Source organism: Scomber japonicus, chromosome 19, assembly GCF_027409825.1.
Source record: "Scomber japonicus isolate fScoJap1 chromosome 19, fScoJap1.pri, whole genome shotgun sequence".
In the NCBI taxonomy this organism is placed as follows: Eukaryota; Metazoa; Chordata; class Actinopteri; order Scombriformes; family Scombridae; genus Scomber; species Scomber japonicus.
Genome location: NC_070596.1, coordinates 20095898 through 20118753, shown reverse-complemented (window position 1 = coordinate 20118753; position 22856 = coordinate 20095898). Strand labels below are relative to the sequence as shown.

The window sequence follows — 22856 nt, the reverse complement described above, 5'->3', positions numbered from 1 at the left end:
TTCTATAGAGTTGAGTAATGTTTGGTGAATGGCCTCAAAGAAATACCTTAATCCTGCTGCTGTTTATTACTTATAGATAATTAGTAAGTTAATACCTATAGTTATATAGTTATTACTTCATCCACAACACATTTTGTTCATTGAGCTTCAGATCCATCCATCAGGCCAATGTGTTTGGGCTCTGAGTTGAAGTGTTGTGCACTATTTACTGTGGATGTCTGTCATGTGTGGACAATATTTCTGATTGTCTGTTGATTGTTTTATTACAGTGTTTATTTTTAATGTGTATATTGAATTTTAAACCAATTTCTTTCTGGGTTAGAAAAGTTAATCAAGGTCATCACAATCAAGAAAACTGCATTGATAACATGTATAGGTTTATAAAAAAATCCTCTACATATGTTTGAAAACAGGACGGAGATTTTTCAAAATTATAAAATTTCACCCATAATATTTAGTCATAATTTCCAGTTTCAGAACTCACTTTGCTCATTTGACTCATGTTATAGGTTAGATTACTATGTTCTCAGTGGTGTTAGAGTAATGCCAGAAATGGTTTGGTATTTCTTTCAATTAACAAAGATGTGATTTGTATTTTATATTTGGCTATTATGACATCCCTGCCTTGAGCCTCCTTGAACCACGTCTCTCATGCACCCACACAAACAAAACGTGGCTGTGACGCACGCTTCTTACATGTACAACACCACCGTTCTCCACCTGCCCTTGTCCACGGAGTTTAAGGGAAAGGAGGGCAGACGCCAGGATGAGCCGCACTGTGCAACAACACAGTGTAAAAATATATCTTGCTTTGGTAAGAGGACACTTCTCTCTCCATGACTACATGATTCCACGGGGCCACGTCCAATCTCAAACCCCACAACAACATGCTCAAGATAGTGTAACATGTCTGTGACTGTTAGGGCGTTTTTAAATGTTTTACAACTCTTTCAGCTGCTCACGCTGTCACACATGTTTTATATTTTGTAATTCCATAATTACACCAACATCCAAAATATATAAAATATCTTATTGCATCCCTATTTTTTAATTTTTTTTAATTATTTTTGGCTTGCAATAAAATCTCAGTGCTGATTTATTGTTGTCCAACAGCCCAACCGCTATCTACAACCCATCAGCTGCTCCTTCCAGATATCGTAAAAGTGTTGCTTCTAAGAAACCACTGAGACACACCACTGGGTGCACAAGTACACATGCGCACATGCACACACACGCACAAACACACACACACACACAAACACACACACACACACACACACACACACACACACAGTGTATATCCTTTAACAGCTATATAATAACAACTTCTACTTTACATAAGTCTTGTTTGGGTGACTCGATGAACGTAAAGGTCAGCCACAATGACGTAAAACATTATAAGTTAAATTACATTTGGAGAAAAATTCATTAAAAAAGAAAGTCTAAATAAGCACATAACTCACGCTCACATTCACCATCAATCCAATAATATTCCCTCTGTTGCTTAGTAGATTTACAAAGCACCACAAGAACAGATGCAGGGATATTAAGTGTTACATAATGACATGAAAAGAGTGTGTGCGTGTGTGTGTGTGCCAGAGGTATTCATTCATAAAACCCAATTCTGACAACAATAGTGACTTCACACATTGCTTTGCCACATTAGTAGAAGCTGTATCGGTGTTCTAATGTTAAAAACACTCATAAAACTATTTTCTGTTTTTACTATTGTTGTTGTTGTTGTTTTATTACACTTGTTGCATCGCTGTTTTATTGAAGTGTCTCTATTGTTAAACCACAATTTATAATGTGATGATTTTACAGCCGTAAAAGTATCAGCTCCCCCTTACTTGTTATAGAAACAATGATGTAACAGACATAAATTATTCTTGGTTATGAAACTGCCCTTCACTACGATTATAAAACAACATTTAGAAAGCGTTTCCTCAAAGACTTGTGACTTCAATGTATGTAAAGCTGGAAGTATCTAATGTCACTGACACTCAGCAACTAAAAGAAATACAGGCCATCATGACAATCATTATCACTTTCCAGCTAAACTGAAATCAATGGACCATTTGAATTATTGGAAACTGACCTGCCATTTATGTCATTAGGGATTAGTGTTCACTGCTTATAACATAAGTGATTTGTCTAAATGAGAGGACCAAAGTCACATTTAATCACTGTCACACCAGGGTCATCTTATTTAATATTAATAATTTTTCCATAAAATTAAAGATCTGGACTCATTAGATTGATTAGGCCCCTGACAAAAGTAAATTGCCAAGAGGTGTGTTAATGCTGCTGGAAATGTGACCCTTAATGTCGTCAACAAATTTTAATTATACGAACAAAACAAAAACAAAAAAAGCTGTCCAGCCAGGAGTGAAATAAACATTTAACTAATTTCTGATTATTTTTTCTCTCACTAGCAACAGTCAAAAAAGTCACTTCCGTCAGTCAAATTAAACACTGATGAAGGTAAGAGTCAATCTGTAAAGTAGGCCATCATTGAAACAACATGTAAATATAGATATCGAGTGGTAAATGCTCAAGATCGGCACATGTCTACAAGATCAGGTAACCGACTTTGTACTTGTGGGGGACAACAGTTAAAAATAGACTCACACCCCGAGACTGCCGGCTCTGCCTGAACTCATACTGAAGTCCTACATCATAGGTCTATATCCCCACGGCAATGAAAAGGGTACGTACTACATGCATGGCTGGAAATCCCCTTTGCGGGTTAGACAACTGTTTTCATGACTTAAGTGTTGATGGTTCTTTTATTACGTGTCATTCATCTGTGACACATTAGTTGTTGTTAGACATTTAGACATTTGTTTGAGGTGTTCTTTGAGATTGATAAATGTTGTCAAATGTGCTTGTGTCCTCTTTTACAACACCGCAAACACACCTTCTCCAGTTCTGCATGTTACACATGATACACTTCAGATATCTAAGTTTATCCCATAAAGTGATTTACAAGTGCATCCAGCTTGATAAATATAAATAAGTATCTGTTTGCATCAGTTATAGCCGTATGAATGATTTAAAAATTACTTGAATCTTGAAACCACTTGCATTATAATTTATTTATTTATTATTTTTTATTACACATCTTTTGAGCAAGTCATTTATATGCAAAACATTTAAAGGTGCAGTGGGTTCTTTGAGGGTCGTGTGGCTGAGGATGGATCTATTTTGGCACAGACGGTCAAGATGAAATCGAGTTACATTTTCTTGCTCTCAGTCACACAGCTGCTGACAGCTTTATTTTATTTATATGTCAATATAGATCAAGTCCTACCTAATGCACTAATCAATTGTACCAGCAGGATTGATTTTGGTTTCTTTTTTCTTATATAAATTGCACGGCCTAATCATCTAAGAATGGGTCAGTGTACTTCACATATGAAATTAATTCATTAATGGAAAAGTAAAATTGGACAGTGTTAAGGTGGTTTAGTACAATATATTATTATACTGATTTATGAAAAAGTTACTGAGGTAAACTGATGAGGTAAAATCAAGTGAAAAAAGTACTTATTCAGGGTGTTTATCAATAGCCTTGCAGAAGCTGTGATGTGCGTTTCATAGTAAACATGTCAGGCTTATGGGCTCGGCTAGGTGTCCTTCACTACAGCAGGAATGCAACAAATGCAGGTCATGGGGAAAGATGCACTGGTATTTTTCCAGTGTCTTTGCCACTAGCTCTCGTCCTGCAATCATGTATATCGGGCTGAATGTTTTGAAGCCTGCCGTCAACACTTCATATCAGGCATCTGCATGAATGTCAAGTTGCATGCAGCAGGCAAAATGGACAATGTGCTATCTTAAAAGCACATTACCTTTGTGTTTGAAAGACACTTTATGTCCCTAGATAATTGTAGTTAAATATTAAGAAACATAACTAGTATTACTCATTAAGTGTATCTTCATTGTGGTAACAAACCATTTTAAAATAATAACTGCCCCTGTTTAACAGTATGATTCTTAGTAAGTAAGTAAAAATCTGACTGCTTTTACCAAACTAGGTTTAGTTAGTTTAGAATATCATGAATATTAAGGACATACAGTTTTAACATTTATATCACAGAAACCTCCACAGACCACATTTCTGTCCCATAGTTTCATACATTTCTAGAATCAGGTTGCCTTTAATTTGCTTTCAAGTGTGCGTCAAAGTATCTGTTTAGAAATCCCTTATGTAACTCAGAAGACTGATGAATGAATTACAAGTTTCTTTATTTATGGCCAATAAAAGCTGAAAGAAGAGCCTTTCATAGTTTTACAGCAACTAAACTGAAACTTGATTTAAGTCACATATCTTATGATATCACATAGTCGCTTGAGCTTATGAATATATTTAACATTTAGTATTTCTCTGTAATGGGTGACTACTTACAACTACAGGCATGTGAACTTAATATTCTTGTGTTTTTCATCTGGTAAACATTTACTCTACTGGAAAGGAACAAAAAGGACAAAAACATGTTTACATGAATCGCACACTATCTAATGCATGGAGAGTGTGGTGTGCTGCTGGTAACACCACAGTTTTTATCTCCTACAAAGTCACAACAACAGGAAGGTTTCCTGTTGATAAGGTATGTCAAGTGTCCTTTAAAAGCTTCTAAAATAGAGGCAACATGCTATTTAAAAAGGGGGTATCTCCTGCAGCCAAGATAAACATGCCACACAAAGTGACAGCTAGAGGGGGACAGTGGGCCTTATTTCAAGTACTTCAGATCTGGGTTGTTAATATACAGGAGCCTGAATCAGAATCACCAGCTCAGATCATATTCGATTGTTTGACCTTGGAAATTTGACATTTTAGTTGTAAAATGTTGTTTTTCATTCTGTTTTTTTCATGTCATGCTTTACTTTGCAGATATACTGAATCAAAAAACACCAGGCTACAGAGGGAGGAAACAGCAGAACCAAGCCTAAACAAGCTGATACTGTGCACAGAATCCTGCTCCATTCATCTCAAACCTCGACCTGAAGTTGCTGTTTGACAGCCGGAGTCTCTCTGCTGCCAATTTCCTCGAGCAGCACACCACAGAGTCCCAATGGATCTGTCACTCCTTCGCATAGATGACCAAACACAGTCCCCACCGGCTGTCACAGAGAGTCAAACTAGGGATTTAGACAATATTTCTCTGCATATTAAGTCTGCATACAAGACAGGAATAGAGATTGTGTCAGATCTCTCAGACCCCACTGACAAATCCACTGATCCTTTATCAAATGTTTCCAAATGCCTCTTTCAAGAGAAAAGCACGAACTCAGACTGTGTGAAGCCTTTATCATCCAGCTATAAGATGTCAGACTGTTTCTCACTTTGCTCAGAGCCTGTGCCAAAGGATGATGATTTCAGGGTTCATGGCTATTTAAGCTCATCAGATCCAGTACCTCTTTTACCTCACTTCTCACATGACCTTATTCCACCGTCACCTGAGATTTACACTGAACATGAATCAACCCTCTCCTTTCCTGTGATAGAGGAAAATACTACACCTCAACTTTTTGGAGCCATGTCATCTTCAGAGAGTTTGAGGGAGCAGCCTGTCAATGAGACCTTCCCGAGCTCCAGCTCTGAATACAGTCAAGTCACGCATCTATTAAGATCGTTATCACATCAGTCAGATAGTTTAGAGAGTGATACAGGAATAGCACCTATGTCAGAGCTTTATATCTTTGAAAGTGAGACAAAGGACTTCATCCTGAGCCCAAGTGTAGATAGCCAGGAGATTAAATGTTCTGAATACCCGTCATTATTACAAACAGAGCGAAAAGAAGCAGATTGTGACTGCGATACACATGTGATGACGTGTCATTCAGCAGAGGTAGTGACACAATGCCATCAAGGCTCTACTGATGTATGGACTATGGCGGACCATGAGTCAGACATGAGGCAACGGACAGGGTTAAGACCACCTGCTGTGGATGCCAGAGCAGCAGGGTTGATGTCAGTAAATGATGCTAGACAAGGGAAAGCAGAGGTCAGTGGTTTTACCACCCAAACAAGGCAAACCAACAGCCCCATCGAGCTGTGGCTGGATGCTTGCCAGTATCTGGCAGGTGAGGATAAGGGAGATAGAGATGTTTTGGACAAGACAGATCATTCTGTGATGCAAGAAGAGCTCTCAGTTATCAGTGAGTTATCTTTTCCCTCAGGAGAGACACAAGTCTCAGGTTACAACCCTGATGGTAGTGACAGGATTGGCTGGTCCAGTGATGACACCAAAGGCTGGGGGCAACCAGCTGAGATGTGGTCGTCAGTGGACAGCTGGGCAAGTGCACTCTCAGATTGGCCTGGGATCTGCATGGCTCCACCAGAGGACATCACAGCAGTCTTTACAGAGATTGGGGCAGAGATAGATGCTTTGACACAGGTATTATCAGAGGTAAATACTCACACAGATACAGAGACATCCACAGAAGAGCAGAGTCAGGAGTTGCAGACGCAGCCACAAATGGGTGTCCAGGATCAGCCTCCAGAGAGCTTTGTCCTCTGTGGGCAGAGCTGTCTCTCTCTGTGTGTTAATGCTGCAGGACTGGAGCTCCAAGACAGAGAGAGCACCCACAGTGTTGGATCCTTCTGTGGTTCAACACTTTCCACACAAGAAAATAAGGAGCCAGCGAAAATCCACAAGAGCCAGGCTGAGAACTCTTCATGCCATGGACACAAACAGTCATCCATGGCTTCATCAGTTGCTACATTGGCCTCACCTGCAGGACATGGTGTAGATGCAGATGCACTCATCCCACCATCTACTTCTTCTTCTGTTTTGGATCATTCTCACTTTTGTGGATATACTGACTCTTTGGAGTCAGACATTTTCATCAGCAATGATGAAGTTCCAATCGTATTGAAAATAACAGAGGATTCAGACTTAGAGGAGCAAATTGCACCAGGCAAGCTAATGACTGAACAGGTAAGATGATTTGTATTATTGATTATTAATTCTGGTATTGCACAATTTAGGCTTATTGTCCTGTACAGTTTAGAAATGTGTATGACAGGTAAAGGTGCATACTGTGCTTGGTGTACATAGTTCACAACAGAATTTGGGGATGTGTTTTTTCCTGGTCCCACACATACACATACACTCAATCTCACATTACAGGCAACATTTTCACTCAAGTTAGAGAGTTAGCAGTGGAAAGATTCACCTTTCATGACAGAGAGAATAACAGCAATCACCTTCACATCAGTCGTGCTGGCCAACAGTTACATCAGTCATGTGCTTTGGCCATAGCTATAACAGACATTCCCACTCCTGCCCTTGTCAGTGTTGTCATACCTACAGTATTGATAGCCAGTCAGGAGGCACGGTACGTGGAGCGCTTCAGAGAGCCTAATCCATGAATGTCAATCCCACACATGAGGACTCACAAGTATTGTCACCTTGCTTTGGATTGGAGCCATTCAGTTTACACCCGCCAACCGTCACCCAGGTTTGAATCAGTATTAGTGGATAAGTCCTTTGGCTCTGATCTCAAAGACTGACAGCCGTGTGTGCTGGAGAAAACAGTGAGTGCTTGAGTAGAAAACTTCAGATGGACATAAATGGCATCTAATAATAGCTAAGAGTTCAATGATAATAGCATGCATCCGTGGCGTGTCAGGGTGGAGGGGTGAGAGGAGAGCACAGCTGAGAACTGAAACATGACCCTCCCTTGCTCTCGCTCTCTCTATTCATGTGCACCCTTTAACACACCCATTCCCATAGCATCTCCTTTAAAAACCCAGGATCAGGACGCCTACAGGTCCACAGGCCTAGGACACTTTTCATTGGCTTAGGTACTCAAGTAAATGCTAGAGGTCCAGTCTATAACACTGGCACTGTAGGTTTTAGTTGCATGCAGGACTTATGGACTGCGGGCTTGGATATAGAAGCATGGTGTTTCATAAACGTCTGCTTTGTGGCTCTATAGAAAGGTATGTTTTAAAGAGATCTGAAATGGTATGTATGCAGGGTCTACCTCTAACATATTACCCTTTCAGTGATATTATTGCTTATACTCTGAGTACATAATACATATATAATATTACCGTCTATATAGAATAAGAGAGTCTTTTACTCAAGATTTAATTCTTAAATTCTTGTGAATAAATATTTCAGTCTCAAAAATATTACATTTCTTAAAATTACCTAACTTATTATTTATTTATCCATTTACATATTAGCCCTTCAGAGATGGAGTGTGTGAAGTGAAAAAGGAAAACCGTATCTCCCAGCCGCTCAAGAAGGAAGCTACAAGGAGCTGTGGGCCAACCGAGGTTGATGGGGAAGAAACCAAAGATTCGACAGACCCTCATTTCCTCCCCACACATACTTGGACAAATTCACACGTGCCAGGTGTGTCTACACAACCTGATCTGCATATTAATGTTTCCACACACGTGTCGTCTGACACTTCAGCAAACCTTGACGGAGCACGTCAGGTGGAGCCACTGTGGGGGAGCCCTAAGTTTATTATGCCCTTAGCTCCTCTCACTATCAGCTCTTCACTTATCTGTCAGACAAGTCTGGACAGAGATCAAACTTGTGCCAAAGGGTCTCTCAACAACAACGGAGGCTTCAGCTGTGATCAAGTACAACCCTGTCATCTCTGGACAACCTGTGATGGGATTACTGACACACCATCTCTGGAAAGTGATAAGGAGTTGATTCATAAAAAGAAAAATACAACAGATTCTGCTGAGAAATCTTCACCAGAGGGACAACTGGTCTTCTACACTGGTGACACTGCAGAGTGTTTCCAAATCGAGAGAAAAACTATTATTGAAGATATTAATGACATCAGTGGAGAACTATCAAACTTGGCTGTTGTGTCTGCAGATCATTGCATGATCTCAGAAAAGGAACGTGTTGCATTCATCACTTTAGACTTAAATGACACATCTGTCTCCAGTACTGCAAAATCAACTGCCACAGCTATACAATCACACAGGGCTGAGCTGAGTCATACAGCTGAAAAGATGCCTCACAAAACTCACAAGACCACCTCAGAGGGCAGAGCGCGCTCCAAAAAAGACAAACCCACCAGTCTTTATCATGGTGCTCAGGCTTCCAAGAAGCAGGAGAATTTACCTCACCATGTCCCAACCCTGCAGACCTGCAAACAGAAAGAAACTCCTGGAGAAAATCATACCAGTCAGGACACAGCAGCTGGGCCTAAGGACAAGGAGGACAAATTGGTGATTGAGACTAGTGTGGCAGCTGAGAAGGCTACAAACAAGCCACATGGCAAGAAGAAAAAGAAACAAGGTCAGACTGCAACAGGAGTAAAGAGTGTAGGGGAGCTGCTGGTTGAAGTAGAGAATGGAGCAAAACCAAAGACTGCAAAAGGAAGGATTGATATATTCGAGTCCAAGCTGGGTGCTAAACCTGGGAAACCTCAAAAGGACAGTGATCACTCAGATGGCACTGAGAAAAAGCAGCCAGAGGCTAAACCCGCACAGGCAGAACAACTACCACATCATACAGAACACAAAAACCACCAGCCAAAAAACTTCACCAGTCCTCTAGCTGATGATGTCATTAAAAGACGACGCTTGTCAGAGAATAAGTTTGGGAAGATTGTCAATGTTTTGGAGTCTAAACTACCAAAGCCAGATGTTTCTATCCAGGCAAAGGGACAAGTACCCAAATTAGACGTCGCAGCACCTCGTAGGAAGGCGTACAGTGAAGTGGTCAAACAGAAATTAGTCCCACCAAAAGAAGGTAAGGAATATTAAACATGTTTTCTATTATACACATTTTCAAGCTGCCGTATTTTACAAGAAGCAATAAATAGCATGTAAACACACATTCTTCACTTCATGATAAAAGCAAATGAAAATGTTTACAGACCCCAAGGTGGTTCAGCCTATCCAGGCAATGTCAGTGAGCGGCGACCCCCAAAGTCTGTGCCTTTGGTGTCAGTTTGCAGCTGTTTTCACCAACTACACAGTCACCTGGAGCAGAGACAGCACGGTCCTGTCTGAGACCAAGAGAAGGTATTTAGTCAACTATTTTTTTCAAATGTTACATTTAGTTTTATACAATACTTTAATACAACTCAGTCTAAATGATGGTCTAAAAGTAGTTCTCAACCTCTTTCTGTCTGACAAACCCCTCCACAATCCCTCACAGAAGTAACTGTTCATTAATTTAACTTAATCCATCATGTTGCAAAAGTGTTCAATTAATAATTAGTAATGAATTTTAAACTGGATGCTGTTTAACATTGTTATATAAAAATGTATATTGTTGCAATAGTTTTTTAAAATAAGAAAACTGTCAGTGTTCAGGTTAATTTACTATCAATTGAGAGTTGCAACATTTGGACAGTTGGTTTCACCCATTAAAGTGCTAACTATTTCAAATGTTTATACATTACGTTTGACAAACTATTTCAACTGTATCCATTACTTTTAGCAAACTACTTCAACTATCATCCATTACATTGAACTATTTAAGCCATTTGTTCAATATGTCTAACAAAATACTTCAATCCATTATGTTTAATGAAAAACAGTGTATCATTATCTTTAGCAAAGTACTTCAACAGTTTACCCATTACTTTTAGCTAACTACTTCAACTATCGACTAAATTGAAATACATACTTGGACTGTTCATCCTTTAACATTAGGTACTTTTATCTAACTATGTCAACCGTTCATTTATTAGGCTACGTATTAGGCGAAAAACAGGCCTAAACCCATCAAAACAAATTGTACTTACCAGATAAACCTGAACAACCGACCTCTTAGGGGGTATTTTATACCACTAAACGCCGAACAAGAATTTTAAGACGATGAAATATGTTACAATAAGCTTTCATGAATTGAAAACACACTACAGGACTAATATGTGGTTATATTATCCACATTGTCAATCACAAGCTAGCCGCGACCTAAAGCATACCCTGCTTTATCGTTGATTTAACTCTAATTGGGGCCATAATTTACTAAATTAACATAATGCTGTATTGAAGAAGACTTTAAACTAACGATTGAGACCATAGACTCATTAAGGAAGAGTTTACTGAGGTTAATAAATCAAGTGAGAAGGAAGGTACTTTTCTCATAAGCTTCTATACAAGGACTTATTTTTGCAACCAGTTGAGTCGCCCCCTGCTGGCCAGGTGCTACAGCTACCTCAATATGTGGATTTTTTAAAAATCAGATTATAATAACCAGCGTTAGGGAGGTTATTTTGCAAATGTAAAAGGTTACAGATTACTAGTTACCTTATTTGAAATGTAATAAATAATGTAACTGTTTCAATTTATTTAACCAAAGTAATGTAACATATTACGTTTGATTACTTTTTGATTACTTTACATTTTCTAATGAATCTTTTCAACTGTTGTACCCATTAAACCCACAAAAAAATCTAAATTCAGGTTTTTTTCATGGACACTGACATGATTCATAAGGAAGATCAATTCTTATGAAGCAAGATTTATCTCTCATTTGAAAATGTATTCTTTTAGTTAATGTAGATTTTTGGAAAATGAAATAAAGGTATTTTATGAAAAAATTCAAAAGTCTGGCATGGCTGTCACACCATTTAAGTCCAAATGTTTTCCAAATAAGGTACATTTATTTACTAGATATTAAAATATATATTGTTTTCAAAGAATTCAAAACAGCAAAATATGTATTCAGTAACATGTTAAAACCTTCTTGAGCAATATCTTAAAGGTCTAACCACCTTTTAATCATCAACATTTTCATAAGTAACTAATTTAATTACACATTTTTTTCTCAATGACTGTAACGGATTACAGTAACATTTATTTTGAAATTAAATTACAGAACCCCATTACATGTAACTACGTACTCCCCAACACTGATCATAACTTCTTTTTCAAATATAAGTTCCCAGAAACTCTCTCTGGCAACAGCAGAAGCACCCCTGGTACAAGAAGTAGAAATAAAGCATGTTAGCATGCAGTAAGATTTAGTTTTAGAAAAAGTTTTGTTATGCAGTAATGCAGAAATAAATGTGATTTTATTTATTTCCCTCCCTTACAATCTTCTTTGCACAGCAGTCAGTTGCTGCCAGTGTGTAACTGGTACCTTCTTCATGCATCTATATATAGCTACCTTGCATAACACTTCAGTCAACATGAGTATTCCTCAAGAGAAGAGCACCTAAAATAGTTAAATATCAACACGCACAATAAATACTTTTGGCATAGGAAGGTTTCTGGGTGGCCATAATCTATATCTATTACATGTCACAATAAATCAAAATTACAGTTTATGTTCAGATCTAATGACAGAGGTCATAGTGTATGGCTTTTTTGTGACAGTGTACCTCTCTCTGAAGTGCAGGGGATGAGAGCAGAGTGTCACTGACCATTTCCTACGCTTCTCACAAAGACCTGGGCAAGTACCACTGTCGGCTCAGCAGCTTACATGGATCAGTCACCCTGGACTATCTGCTCACATATGAAGGTATAAAACATGACTGCCTACAATAATGATAAGTACAGGACACAAGAACAAATTAGGCCTACAGTATACAAAAATGTGTGTGAAACTTAGTTAAGGTAGTTAACAAACAAATAAAAAACTTTTTTCTGACTCTCCAACTATTTAGTGCTCAGTGAGATTGTCATCCCTCCATCCCCAAAGACCACCCCATGTGAGTTGTGATGTCAGAACAAGCTGATGGTTTATTATGTTTCACAGTTTACTTTTAAAAGGTTGACGGATAACACCTGACATATTATTTCTGTCTTTGTCTTTTCCAGCTGAACCCGTAGACGTGGGGAATGAAGAAGAGGATGTTCAGTTTTCTAAACTTATATTCAGAGATGATTTCCTATCTGACCAATACTTTGGAGAGAACCATCTTATCAGCATCATCACTGAAAAGGCCCACTTTGGAGAGGGGATGCACCGGCGGGCCTTCAGGACCAAGCTGCAGGGAGGCCAGGTGCCGCTCTTACTGCCAGGACACTCCTGTGTGCTCAAAGTACACAATTCTATCAGCTACGGGACCAAAAACAATGATGAGCTCATTCAGAAGAACTTTAACTTGGCTGTAGAGGTACAGACACAACACCTTCCCTGATATTGTTTGAAATGTCACTTTCCATCGCATACTTTTTCTTCCTCAAAATGATGGAAATGGAATGAATGCAAATATAATTGTAACATTATAACACATTTCAATACCATTACCACATCTTCTGTGGAAAAGTATCACATAAAATGCTCAGAGGGCCAAAGGTTTCAAGAAATTTTATTTTTGGTACAATTGTAATTTGTGCATAAAAGGCATTAAAGTATTGAACATTTGGTAAGAACTTAAAACAACAATTCCATCAAATGCAAACAGAATTGCTTTTTGGGAATTTGTATTTTTATTATAGTATTATAAGTTAAGCATTTGGCTCCCAAAACTTAAAAAAACAACAATTTGGTTTCTCTGAGTTTGTTTTAACATGTTAATCATCCACTTATGAGTTGAAATATCACACTTAAACAATAACACAGCAAAAGATACTTTATAAATCTTTTCACAAGATATATTTTATTATTTTATCTTTAGTGTCATGATCATCATGCATAGAGAAAATAGAGAAAATAGAAAATATATCAACTGTAATTTACTTCTTGCTGTGTAGGAGTGTCAAGTGCAGAACACAGCAAGAGAGTACATCAAGGCGTACACTGTCGCGGCCCAGTCTGTTGAAACCTTTGGAGAGGTCCCAGAGTGAGTGTCATGTTTGATAAACTGTTTGCAGAACATACAGTAACACATTTGTGCTTATAGTTATTTTAGAATAATTTAGAATACTTCATTCTTCTACTACAGGATTATTCCCATATACCTGGTTTACCGTCCATCCAATGACATCCCGTATGCCACGTTGGAGGAGGAGCTGATCGGTGACTTTGTCAAGTATTCGGTCAAGGATGGCAAAGAGATCAATCTGAAGAGACGTGACTCGGAGGCTGGTCAGAAATGTTGTGCTTTCCAGCACTGGGTGTACCATAAGACTGAGGGTAACCTGCTGGTCACTGACATGCAAGGTCAGGGAAACAGAAGACATTTCATAAAATGCAAATACATGAGTTTAATTTGTTTTAATCTGCAAATATCAAACTGATTTTTGTGGTTTTCAGGAGTGGGCATGAGGCTTACTGATGTGGGAATAGCCACATGCAAGAAAGGGTGAGTTATTTTGTTTGAGAACAAGACCAATGATGGATTCAATTAACTGATTCACGCTAATTATTGTGTAATGTATTTTTATTTTTTTAGATATAAGGGCTTCAAAGGAAATTGTGCCACCTCCTTTATTGACCAGTTCAAAGCCTTGCACCAGTGCAACACATTCTGTGAGATCCTGGGCCTCAAATCTCTACAGCCCAAACCCAAAAAGCCTGGAACTGCTCCCAAACCCAAACCCCAACCTTCTGCTGTACCCAAAAAGAAAACTTTTGGGCCAACGTTGAAGAGCAAGTCATAATAAGAGGGGAATCTTGGACTAAGGGTGTAATAATTGAAATGGTGAGAATAAGCTGATTTGGAGATGTGCTTCACTCACATCTGGATCTCGATTTGCAGTATCAAAAAGTGATAACAACATTGGAGTCACTGAGGCCAGATGCAGGAGATACATTGACTCTGAAGGAAGTGCTTGTTACACAACCAGCAGCTGTTGTTCTCATAAGAGGGTAATACCTTTTATTTAATGAAGATTTCACCATGGATGGTTTCTGTATGAAATTTTATGTGCTGTTTTTTTAATATGGGAACTTTTCTGTTGCAAGTTTTGGAAAAACTGTGACAATTTTAACGAACACTTGAAAATTATGTATGATACAGTTTGTCTACAGTATTGAACTGTGATGTCTTAGATTGCTTTGTCGATGGATGAGGAGCAATTCATTTTCTTTACAGTATTTTTCTTTATTTTTCTACGTCGGTGATGTTTTCAAATGATTAAGTTCATTAAATTAATGAACTTGTTTATTAATTGATTAGAGGAAATGTCTATGAGGTAGGTTGAATGACAAAATACACGTGGTAGAAGACACATAATGTTTTGAGATCAGTTGAATGAATGGTTACATTTTTATGTGTTTGGCTACGAAGCTGCAAACATATTTGATGAATTCTGTTACATTTTAGAATGAGCTCATGTTTATATTTTGGAAAGAGCACAAAGACATTTTGTACACATTAAGCTCATGTGACGTGTGACGTGAGATTGATTGACTTGTCATTTCATTATTTCTGCTCGTTGAATTAAGTTCAAATGTGTGGCAGCATTTTAAGCATCTACACTAAACTGGTACAATATAGCTCATACCAATGCAGTCAATAGTCAATGTAGGACATGTAAAACTAATCCCAATAATCATACTCTGACATCCAGAGCATCTTTATACAGCACACACAGTCTAAATGTTCTCAATAGTATGCCAGCTGTTCCACTGTACTCTCAAACTGTCTCTATATAATATGTTCCACTCTCACTGACCCGAATTGCTGACATGGCTCTCAGGTTGAGGCCAGTGTGTGAGCTAACAGTAGATCTTAAAGAGATGTTGCTAGTTTAAAATGCTTCCTGGATTCTCTTTCATGGGATTAATTCAACATTTCCTGCAAGGGTACCTCTGGCCTATGGGTTTGAAGAATGGTATAATGCATCGTGCTCTGTGTGTGCATGCAAATATATTTGCTGGGGGGGATTTATGGCATATGAACATCATGTGTACATTATTTGAATTTCAGGACTAGAATGGCTTAAGTGCAAAAGTTCACTCCACAGCAGCAGACAAAAAACAAGCACTGTTTATTTATGTCATTTGCAAAGATGTAGGCAGTCATAAAATACAGCATCACCAATCATTTTAATTAGATGATCACTTTATAGAAAGTTTGAATTGACAACACAATAAATGGCAGCAACATGAAAACAAATGGGACATCTATTCTTATCTGTACTTACTTACAGGAGAAGGTGTCCAGCAGCAAATTAGCGCCCCAAATGCAAAGGTAAGTGGGTCACACTCAGAGGCTCAACATCATGTATGATGAATCAACACCTTGCATATGTCTATTTTTATCCCTGCCCCACCCATGTGGTGTAAAATGTTGCAGGCTATAGATAAGACTCACATGTGGGGAAACATTTTCAGACTTTACAATATGTAAGAAGAAACTGTTACGAATCTACAAAAAAAGCAAACATTTAAAGACTATATAGGAGTGACCAAACAAATAAATGGCATAAGAGGAAAACAGGCATACCAGGAAACGGTGGAGTACACTGAGGTCCTTTTCACACTGTAGCTATTTAGTGTGATAATGGCGTTTGATACACAGGACACAAACACCATTGTCACACTCCACAGCTCTGGAGGACAGAGGGTTTTACTGGTGAAGGATGGCTGTTAACGTGATCTGGAGGATGCACGACCTGTAAGGAGAAAAATAGTTTGGTCATATAGAAAGAACAGTAGAGAAAATACAGCATGGAATACATACAGTATGGAAAAGATAAATATGTGGGTGAGTGGGGTGTTTTGTGGTAGAGCTGTGAAGAACAAAAGCTGAAATCACACAAATTTATTTATGATGATACTGTACACGCATCACTAGACAAAAATAAGACAGCACTGAAACTGCACAGAACACTGCAGAAAAAATGTGGAAAAACAACTGAATGTTTGAACAGTTTGCCCAAAGTCCAGTCACGTCTTTTTCAACTGATTGTGGGGATGACCGCAGCTGTGTGCATGATTGTGTGTGTGTGTGTGTGTGTGTGTGTGTGATCAGGAGCATGATAGAAAGCTAGAAAATGAGGTAACACCAATTAATTCTCCATTTCTGACATTTTGCCTTTTTGGTAGGAAAATACATCTGATTCAGGCTATGTGTCACAGTGGATTGAATACAAATATATGACATAAAATTTCTGAACTGATCATGCCACAAAAAGTATTTTTCTAATTGTTATATTTGGTAAACTTTTCCGTTTTCCTAATAAAAGCAATATTTATAGACTTAAGACCAGGATGATAATCAACTCACCTCAAGCTTCTTAAGTGGATCCTTTTCCCTTCTTTATTCATTCACACCCAGTTGGAAGTCTCCAGCTCTCCCCTCCGCCAGCTACTCTCTTTCCTCTGCTCATTCCTTCTTGCACCAGCATGTCTTTGTCTATGAGTCTTTCCAAACAGTAAAAGTCCAGTAGTGGGTCCCGGAGCTGCAGGTTCATGAGGTGATCCGTGGTGCATTTTAGTTTGGTGCTGTCCCATGTGTCCAAGTCTTTATGTAGACAGAGCAGGCTTTGGACAAACAGCCAGTTCCACATTAGTGATAAGCTACAGGGGAAGTATTGATCGACCCTGACCAGAGGTAGGGGGTGAGGGGTGGAGAAGGGGGAGACCAAAAAACTGCCCTGGTGTGGCAATGGGGCCTTAAAACCAAGGTTTCACTGAAATTTACCATGAGGTGAATCTTACAGACTTGATGCTATAGACAGAAAATATATAAAGTATAATGTTAAGTTTGGTGGAGTTGGTGGAACCAGAAAGTGAAGGAGGTGCACAGGTAGCAGACACAATGAGAAGTAAGATTAGGCATTTATGAAGTAAAAATCACAAAAAAATAAAACTTAACACAATTGCATTTCTGTAATTTTTGCATTTTTCAAAAATGTTTGTTCAAATCCTCACTGTCTTTATCTTTATGCAAAAACTGTTAAAGAAAAACTACTTTATCTATTCTCAAACTCAAATGACTCACTACAGTTCTTCAACTAAAATATTTTAATTTGATAGTAATTGTGCAAGTTTTCACAAGTTAATAGTTAAAAGGTAAAAAATTTAATTGAGAGACTAACTAGTTATAAGCCATGTGCCTAAGGAGCAGTTTCATAATAAATCCTGTCATCTATAGGGCAGATTATGAAATAGCATCCCTTTAACTAGAGGTCAGATAGTGTCACTCTGCTCAGTTTTCACCCTCTGTGGCATTACACACAGTTCATTACATTATAGACTGTACATACACACTATCTGCCTATGATAAAACTGAAAAAAAGACACAAGTTTCATCCATGTTCTATGTTCAGTTATTAGGAATTTAGATTAGGACATTATTTTACAATGGCCATGTCTCTATTTTCCCCATAGAGTTGCAATTAGCAAAACAAAAAATGTTTTACCCCTAAATGTATTCATATAGCTAACACAATGAGAAATATTTAAAACTGCTGTTGCGCAGTAAGCTTCTCACAGCATCACAACTTTGTATATCTATATCTGAAATTTGAAAAGACTGAGTCTGGATCCTACAAGGCAAAAATGATTATCGTGATTGCACCACACTGCTTTACTGTTATTTACTGTTTCTATTCTTCCTTTAAAGCAAAGTTTGTTTCTATTTAAGATGCCAAAACTTTAGATATTGCAATTGCCTGTAAGTTTAATCATCTAAAATACACTAAGCCACAGTAAATTACTCTACTGAAAAAGGACAAAAAATCCTGCTCAATGTTGTTAAGTTTGGCACATTGAAACCCTGTGGTGAAAATTTAAACAAAACTATCTTAAAATATTGTAATAATATTAGAGATCTTCCTGTTTTTATGACATGGGGATATTACTGAAGTATAACTATCAAAATTAATGGTTTTAAAAGTTTGCCCACATGAAAGAACCACATTGGAATTGAAAACATTAATTATTAGAAAATGTAATGTTTTCAAACTTCAGCAGCCTTAAGCTTCCTATGTGGTTTTCATCAGGGTCAGTACTGTGACTCATATGAAACAAAGGCCTCTGAATCACTGATAGACTGTAATACAAACGGTTGGACCTCATCTTTACTAGAACTGTCTTATCTTTTACAGGAAACTAAAGAAATGTGTTTAAACTTTCTTATGATTCATCATCTTTGCATATTAACAAATTAAAAGACATTTAATTAACATTTATATTGAGATTTAAGTCCATTAATATGCAAAGGATCATCAGATTTACTCTCTTTTGCACTTTGTGACATTTTTTCCTCAAACAGGTGGAATGTTGGTTTGTTTGTGATCAGATCGGGGGTAAGAGGGCTTGATAAAATGTCCCCGTACTGGCAGGGTGGCTTTTATTTGCTTGTCCTTGGAGCTGATAACTCTTAGATTGCCTGTGTGAATGAACGGGGGTTCCTTCACCACAACATGTGCACACACACACACACACACACACATAAAAGAGAAAGAGATGGGGAGGTGTACGTCTCACTAATTTTTCAGGACAGGTGCTCTGAAAAGGGATTTTACTGACAAATGAAGTTGGTTGTGGATCAACTAAGACAATACTACAACTTTTTTATAAAGCACTGTGAAAGGAATATGTTGACACAAATAAAAACATGTTCAAATTCAGTTATAAAACTGATACACTTATCAGAATTAGTCATATTTTGGCACATTTTAAGTCAGAAATGATTAAAAGTAGAAACAGCACTGATTAAATGCACAAAGGCAACACTGCAGTCAGGTAAAGTCTCTGTGACTATAGGGCCAAATTAATCTGGTCAAAATATCAGCAGTGAAAGAAGTAAAAGGTGCAGATTCACCAAATTAAGATAATCTGTTATAAGGGAAAGTCTAAAGAAAAAACATGAACCAAAGGTATTAAAGGTAAAACTACTCATTATGCAGAATATTTGCTTTTGGAATTTAATACAATTTTGCATGATTGAATTATCATTACTGATACATTAAAATGTAAGCATACATTTGATGACTATTTGATTGACATGGAACCACTTTTATATATTTTACATACTGTCTATTAAAAAAGATTGTAAATTGAATAATGCCTGTGTAGATGAAAACTTTAAATTGCAAAGTAACTAAAAGCTGCAAAATAACCATAGCAGACTAAAACATGTGTATTTTTTAGTGTTTGTAAGGGACTATGAACATCGCTAAACTTAAGTTACCATTTGATGTACTGCACAAGAATTCTCTTAAATGTATTTTTTATCTGCAATTGCAGTGTTTTTTTTCTGAAAAGTGATGGAATAAAAGTCTAAAGTAAAGGAATACATATTTTCAACATATACAATTGTATTTAAGTACGGTACTTTCCTGCAGCAAAACACTAATTGAGTGGCTGTTCAGGTTAATATTTATTAATATTTCATAGAGTAGTTGTTATCATTTAAAATTTCATTAAGTATCTATAATAACCCTAATAACTTTAAAAAAAATCTACCTTCAGCTTAATTCTACTTCTGGTATGAAGAAAGTGAAGTTATCAGTCTCAATGAAGTCAAACAACACAGTCTGAGAAGTTTCATTTTTATTTTGACTGGAGTTAAATGAACCACAAAGAGTTGCAGGGAGTGGTGGAATCTTTAACAAAAGTGATATTTTCCGTCATTTGTTAAAAAAAAACCCAAAACCCTCTTAAAAAAGGGGGACTAATCTTTACTAAATCAGTTTGAGTGGTGGGATCACAGGAGGGAAGAAACACAAGGGATGAGGAGAAGGTAGAGAAGAGATAAAACCGAGAATACTAAAGGGTGTGAAGTCTCTGCTTCACTTCTGTCAACTTTTTCTACCTTAGCAGCAGCCCAGATTTACAGACTATTTATATTGCACCAGGTAAGTGCTCTGAATGAAAAAAAAAAAAGAAGAAGAATCACATTCAAGTTAATGACAAAAGACATACAATAAGCGACATGACCTCAGAGTGATCTATAAAGTGCCCTTTAGGTTCAATGGTGTTAGAAAAAGGAGAGAGAGAGAGAGAGAGAGAGAGAAATAAACATAAAAAAGAAAACATTTTTTTCTTTGTAAGAAACGTGCTGCTTTATATTCAGTGGCAATCACAGCTTTTCTCTCAAACACCCGCGCACGCATACAGCTTCATTTTAGTGTTGTTGATCAGTAATACTTCTGTTAAATGTAATACATACATATATTTATATATCATGAAAGAACTTAAAAATGTGTTTTCCAAGAACAATTTACAGCATTATGAACAGCAACAGGCATGAGAATATTAATATAATCATGATGCACATCTCAGAGAAACTATCCCCCATTCTGAGTTTTCCCTTCCCGACCTCGAGACTGATTACACGTCCAAATTACTATGTAGTCAAAAGCAAACACAAGGTACAGTTTCATGCTGCTTCCATAGCACTACAATAAAAAACATTTTATTCAACACATTTGCTATCACCGTAACAAATGATATGGATTAATCGTTTTTTCCCCAGATTAGCCAGAATTACACTTCACACACCATCTCATATAGAAGTGTCAAAATAGTAAACAACATTGTTCATCAGTACAAATACGTTGAGAGTATTTTCCTGCAAGAATGATACCAATGAATTAAAAAAAAAAAAAAAAAATCTGTTCCATGATGACTGGCAAAAACTATAAAATCATCTCTGGGGGATTATTTCATCCCCCCCGTTCTTGAATCCTTACCTAAAAAAAAAGAAACCAAAATCTACTCTACAAAAGGCTGCAGCGGCGATATCTGATCACACGACATAGACGAGGCTCTATGGAGGGGTGTGGCCGATTTCCTGAAATGTGATTGGCTAACATTCCTAAGGTAATCTGGTGTTGGTCTAAGGATTTGAGAGAGTTGTGATCATAGTGCCATTGCAGTTTCTTAGAGAAATAGTGCATGTAGGAGCCAGATTAAGGCCATGCTAAGACCCTTCCACTGAAAGGTGCTCAAATACTGTGCTATAGTGTACATAAAGGAGCTATTGAAATGCATTAGTGTTTTTCCAGCACTGTAGATTTTCACAGGACGAGGGTAGTGGGGAAAGAAACGTACAGTATCAGGGCCAGCTCTCATTCATCGTTCATGCCTGTGGATAAAAAAGACAGTGCGACTCTCCCTTTCTTTCCCCAGCCCCCAGCACCTTTAAGGAGTGACCTATGCACACTGAAAAGTTATAAAGACGGAGGCATATTGGCTCGACAGGTCGCTGTACAGTCTTAAAACCACCGTGCTGTCAAGGTGGCTCACAGTCAGGCATTACAGTACAACATGCTCGCACAGAACTGCTACAGCAGCTGGTTTGACATCCCTGTGGCTTTTTGTTTTGTTTTGTGTGTTTTTTTTTAAATTGTCGGTTGGTTGGATGCAGACAGAGGGTTGCTGTTTTAGTCAACCCCCTCGAAGCCCTGTGCGTTCTCCACGGCCATGAGGAGTTTCTCTCTCAGGTCCTCAAAGGATTCATAGGTTGGCAGATCCAAGCGGTTGAAACTGGGAAACGGGGAAAAATGTTTTGACAAATTACAAACACGGCAATCCAAAAATTAGGCCATAGCCACTGAGACTTTAAAAATACTTTTTCTGGTATGTGAGTGCGTGTAGTGACATACCATGTGTGAGCTCTTGGCAATTTATCAGGTGTTCCCCATTGCTCGATTGTGAACAGCTGAGGACCATTAGAACCTGGCATGAAAAAACAAACAATAATTATGATGGCTTTGTTAGAACTAGAAATACCAACACGTGCTTGTATGCCAAGCTGATAATGATGGAACACAAAGTTGAAGCCATGATAGTAGACGATGCCTCAGATATGGATGTTGCTGCAAAGAAACAACAAATTCTAAAATGTGGATGTTTCACACACATTTAACTTCTGGGTCAGTTCAACACAATTTCATCATTGCTTGTGATCTTGGAGGAAGGAGAGTCTTTGGGTATTCTTTGCATTTTAAATGAACATTGTGTTGGTCTGTTTCATCTTTTTGAGCTTCTCCTCTGTGACAGCAGTAATTCTTGGTTCAAACCTGTCTGTGCCTGCAGTAAAGACGTCAGAAGACACTT

At 37.8% G+C, this 22856-nt stretch overlaps 1 protein-coding gene and 1 long non-coding RNA gene across 4 annotated transcripts in view; both read right to left on the bottom strand.

The window, feature by feature from the left end:
- Positions 1-13539: 13539 nt before the first annotated feature.
- Positions 13540-17303, bottom strand: LOC128380275 (uncharacterized). Its single transcript, XR_008323480.1, has 3 exons — positions 17071-17303; positions 13856-16456; positions 13540-13719 (listed from the first exon to the last, which is right to left on the bottom strand). It is a non-coding gene; the product is annotated as an uncharacterized LOC128380275 (long non-coding RNA).
- Positions 17304-20328: 3025 nt separating this feature from the next.
- The window catches only part of nedd4l (NEDD4 like E3 ubiquitin protein ligase), a 48128-nt gene continuing 45600 nt past the window's right edge, over positions 20329-22856 (bottom strand). For all 3 annotated transcript variants that reach the window (XM_053339374.1, XM_053339376.1, XM_053339377.1), the window contains 2 exons: positions 22403-22475; positions 20329-22283 (listed from right to left, as the gene is read on the bottom strand). In XM_053339374.1, coding sequence (XP_053195349.1) covers positions 22181-22283; positions 22403-22475 — 176 coding nt within the window. In that variant the 3' untranslated portion in view covers positions 20329-22180. The remainder of the gene's footprint in view (positions 22284-22402; positions 22476-22856) is intronic.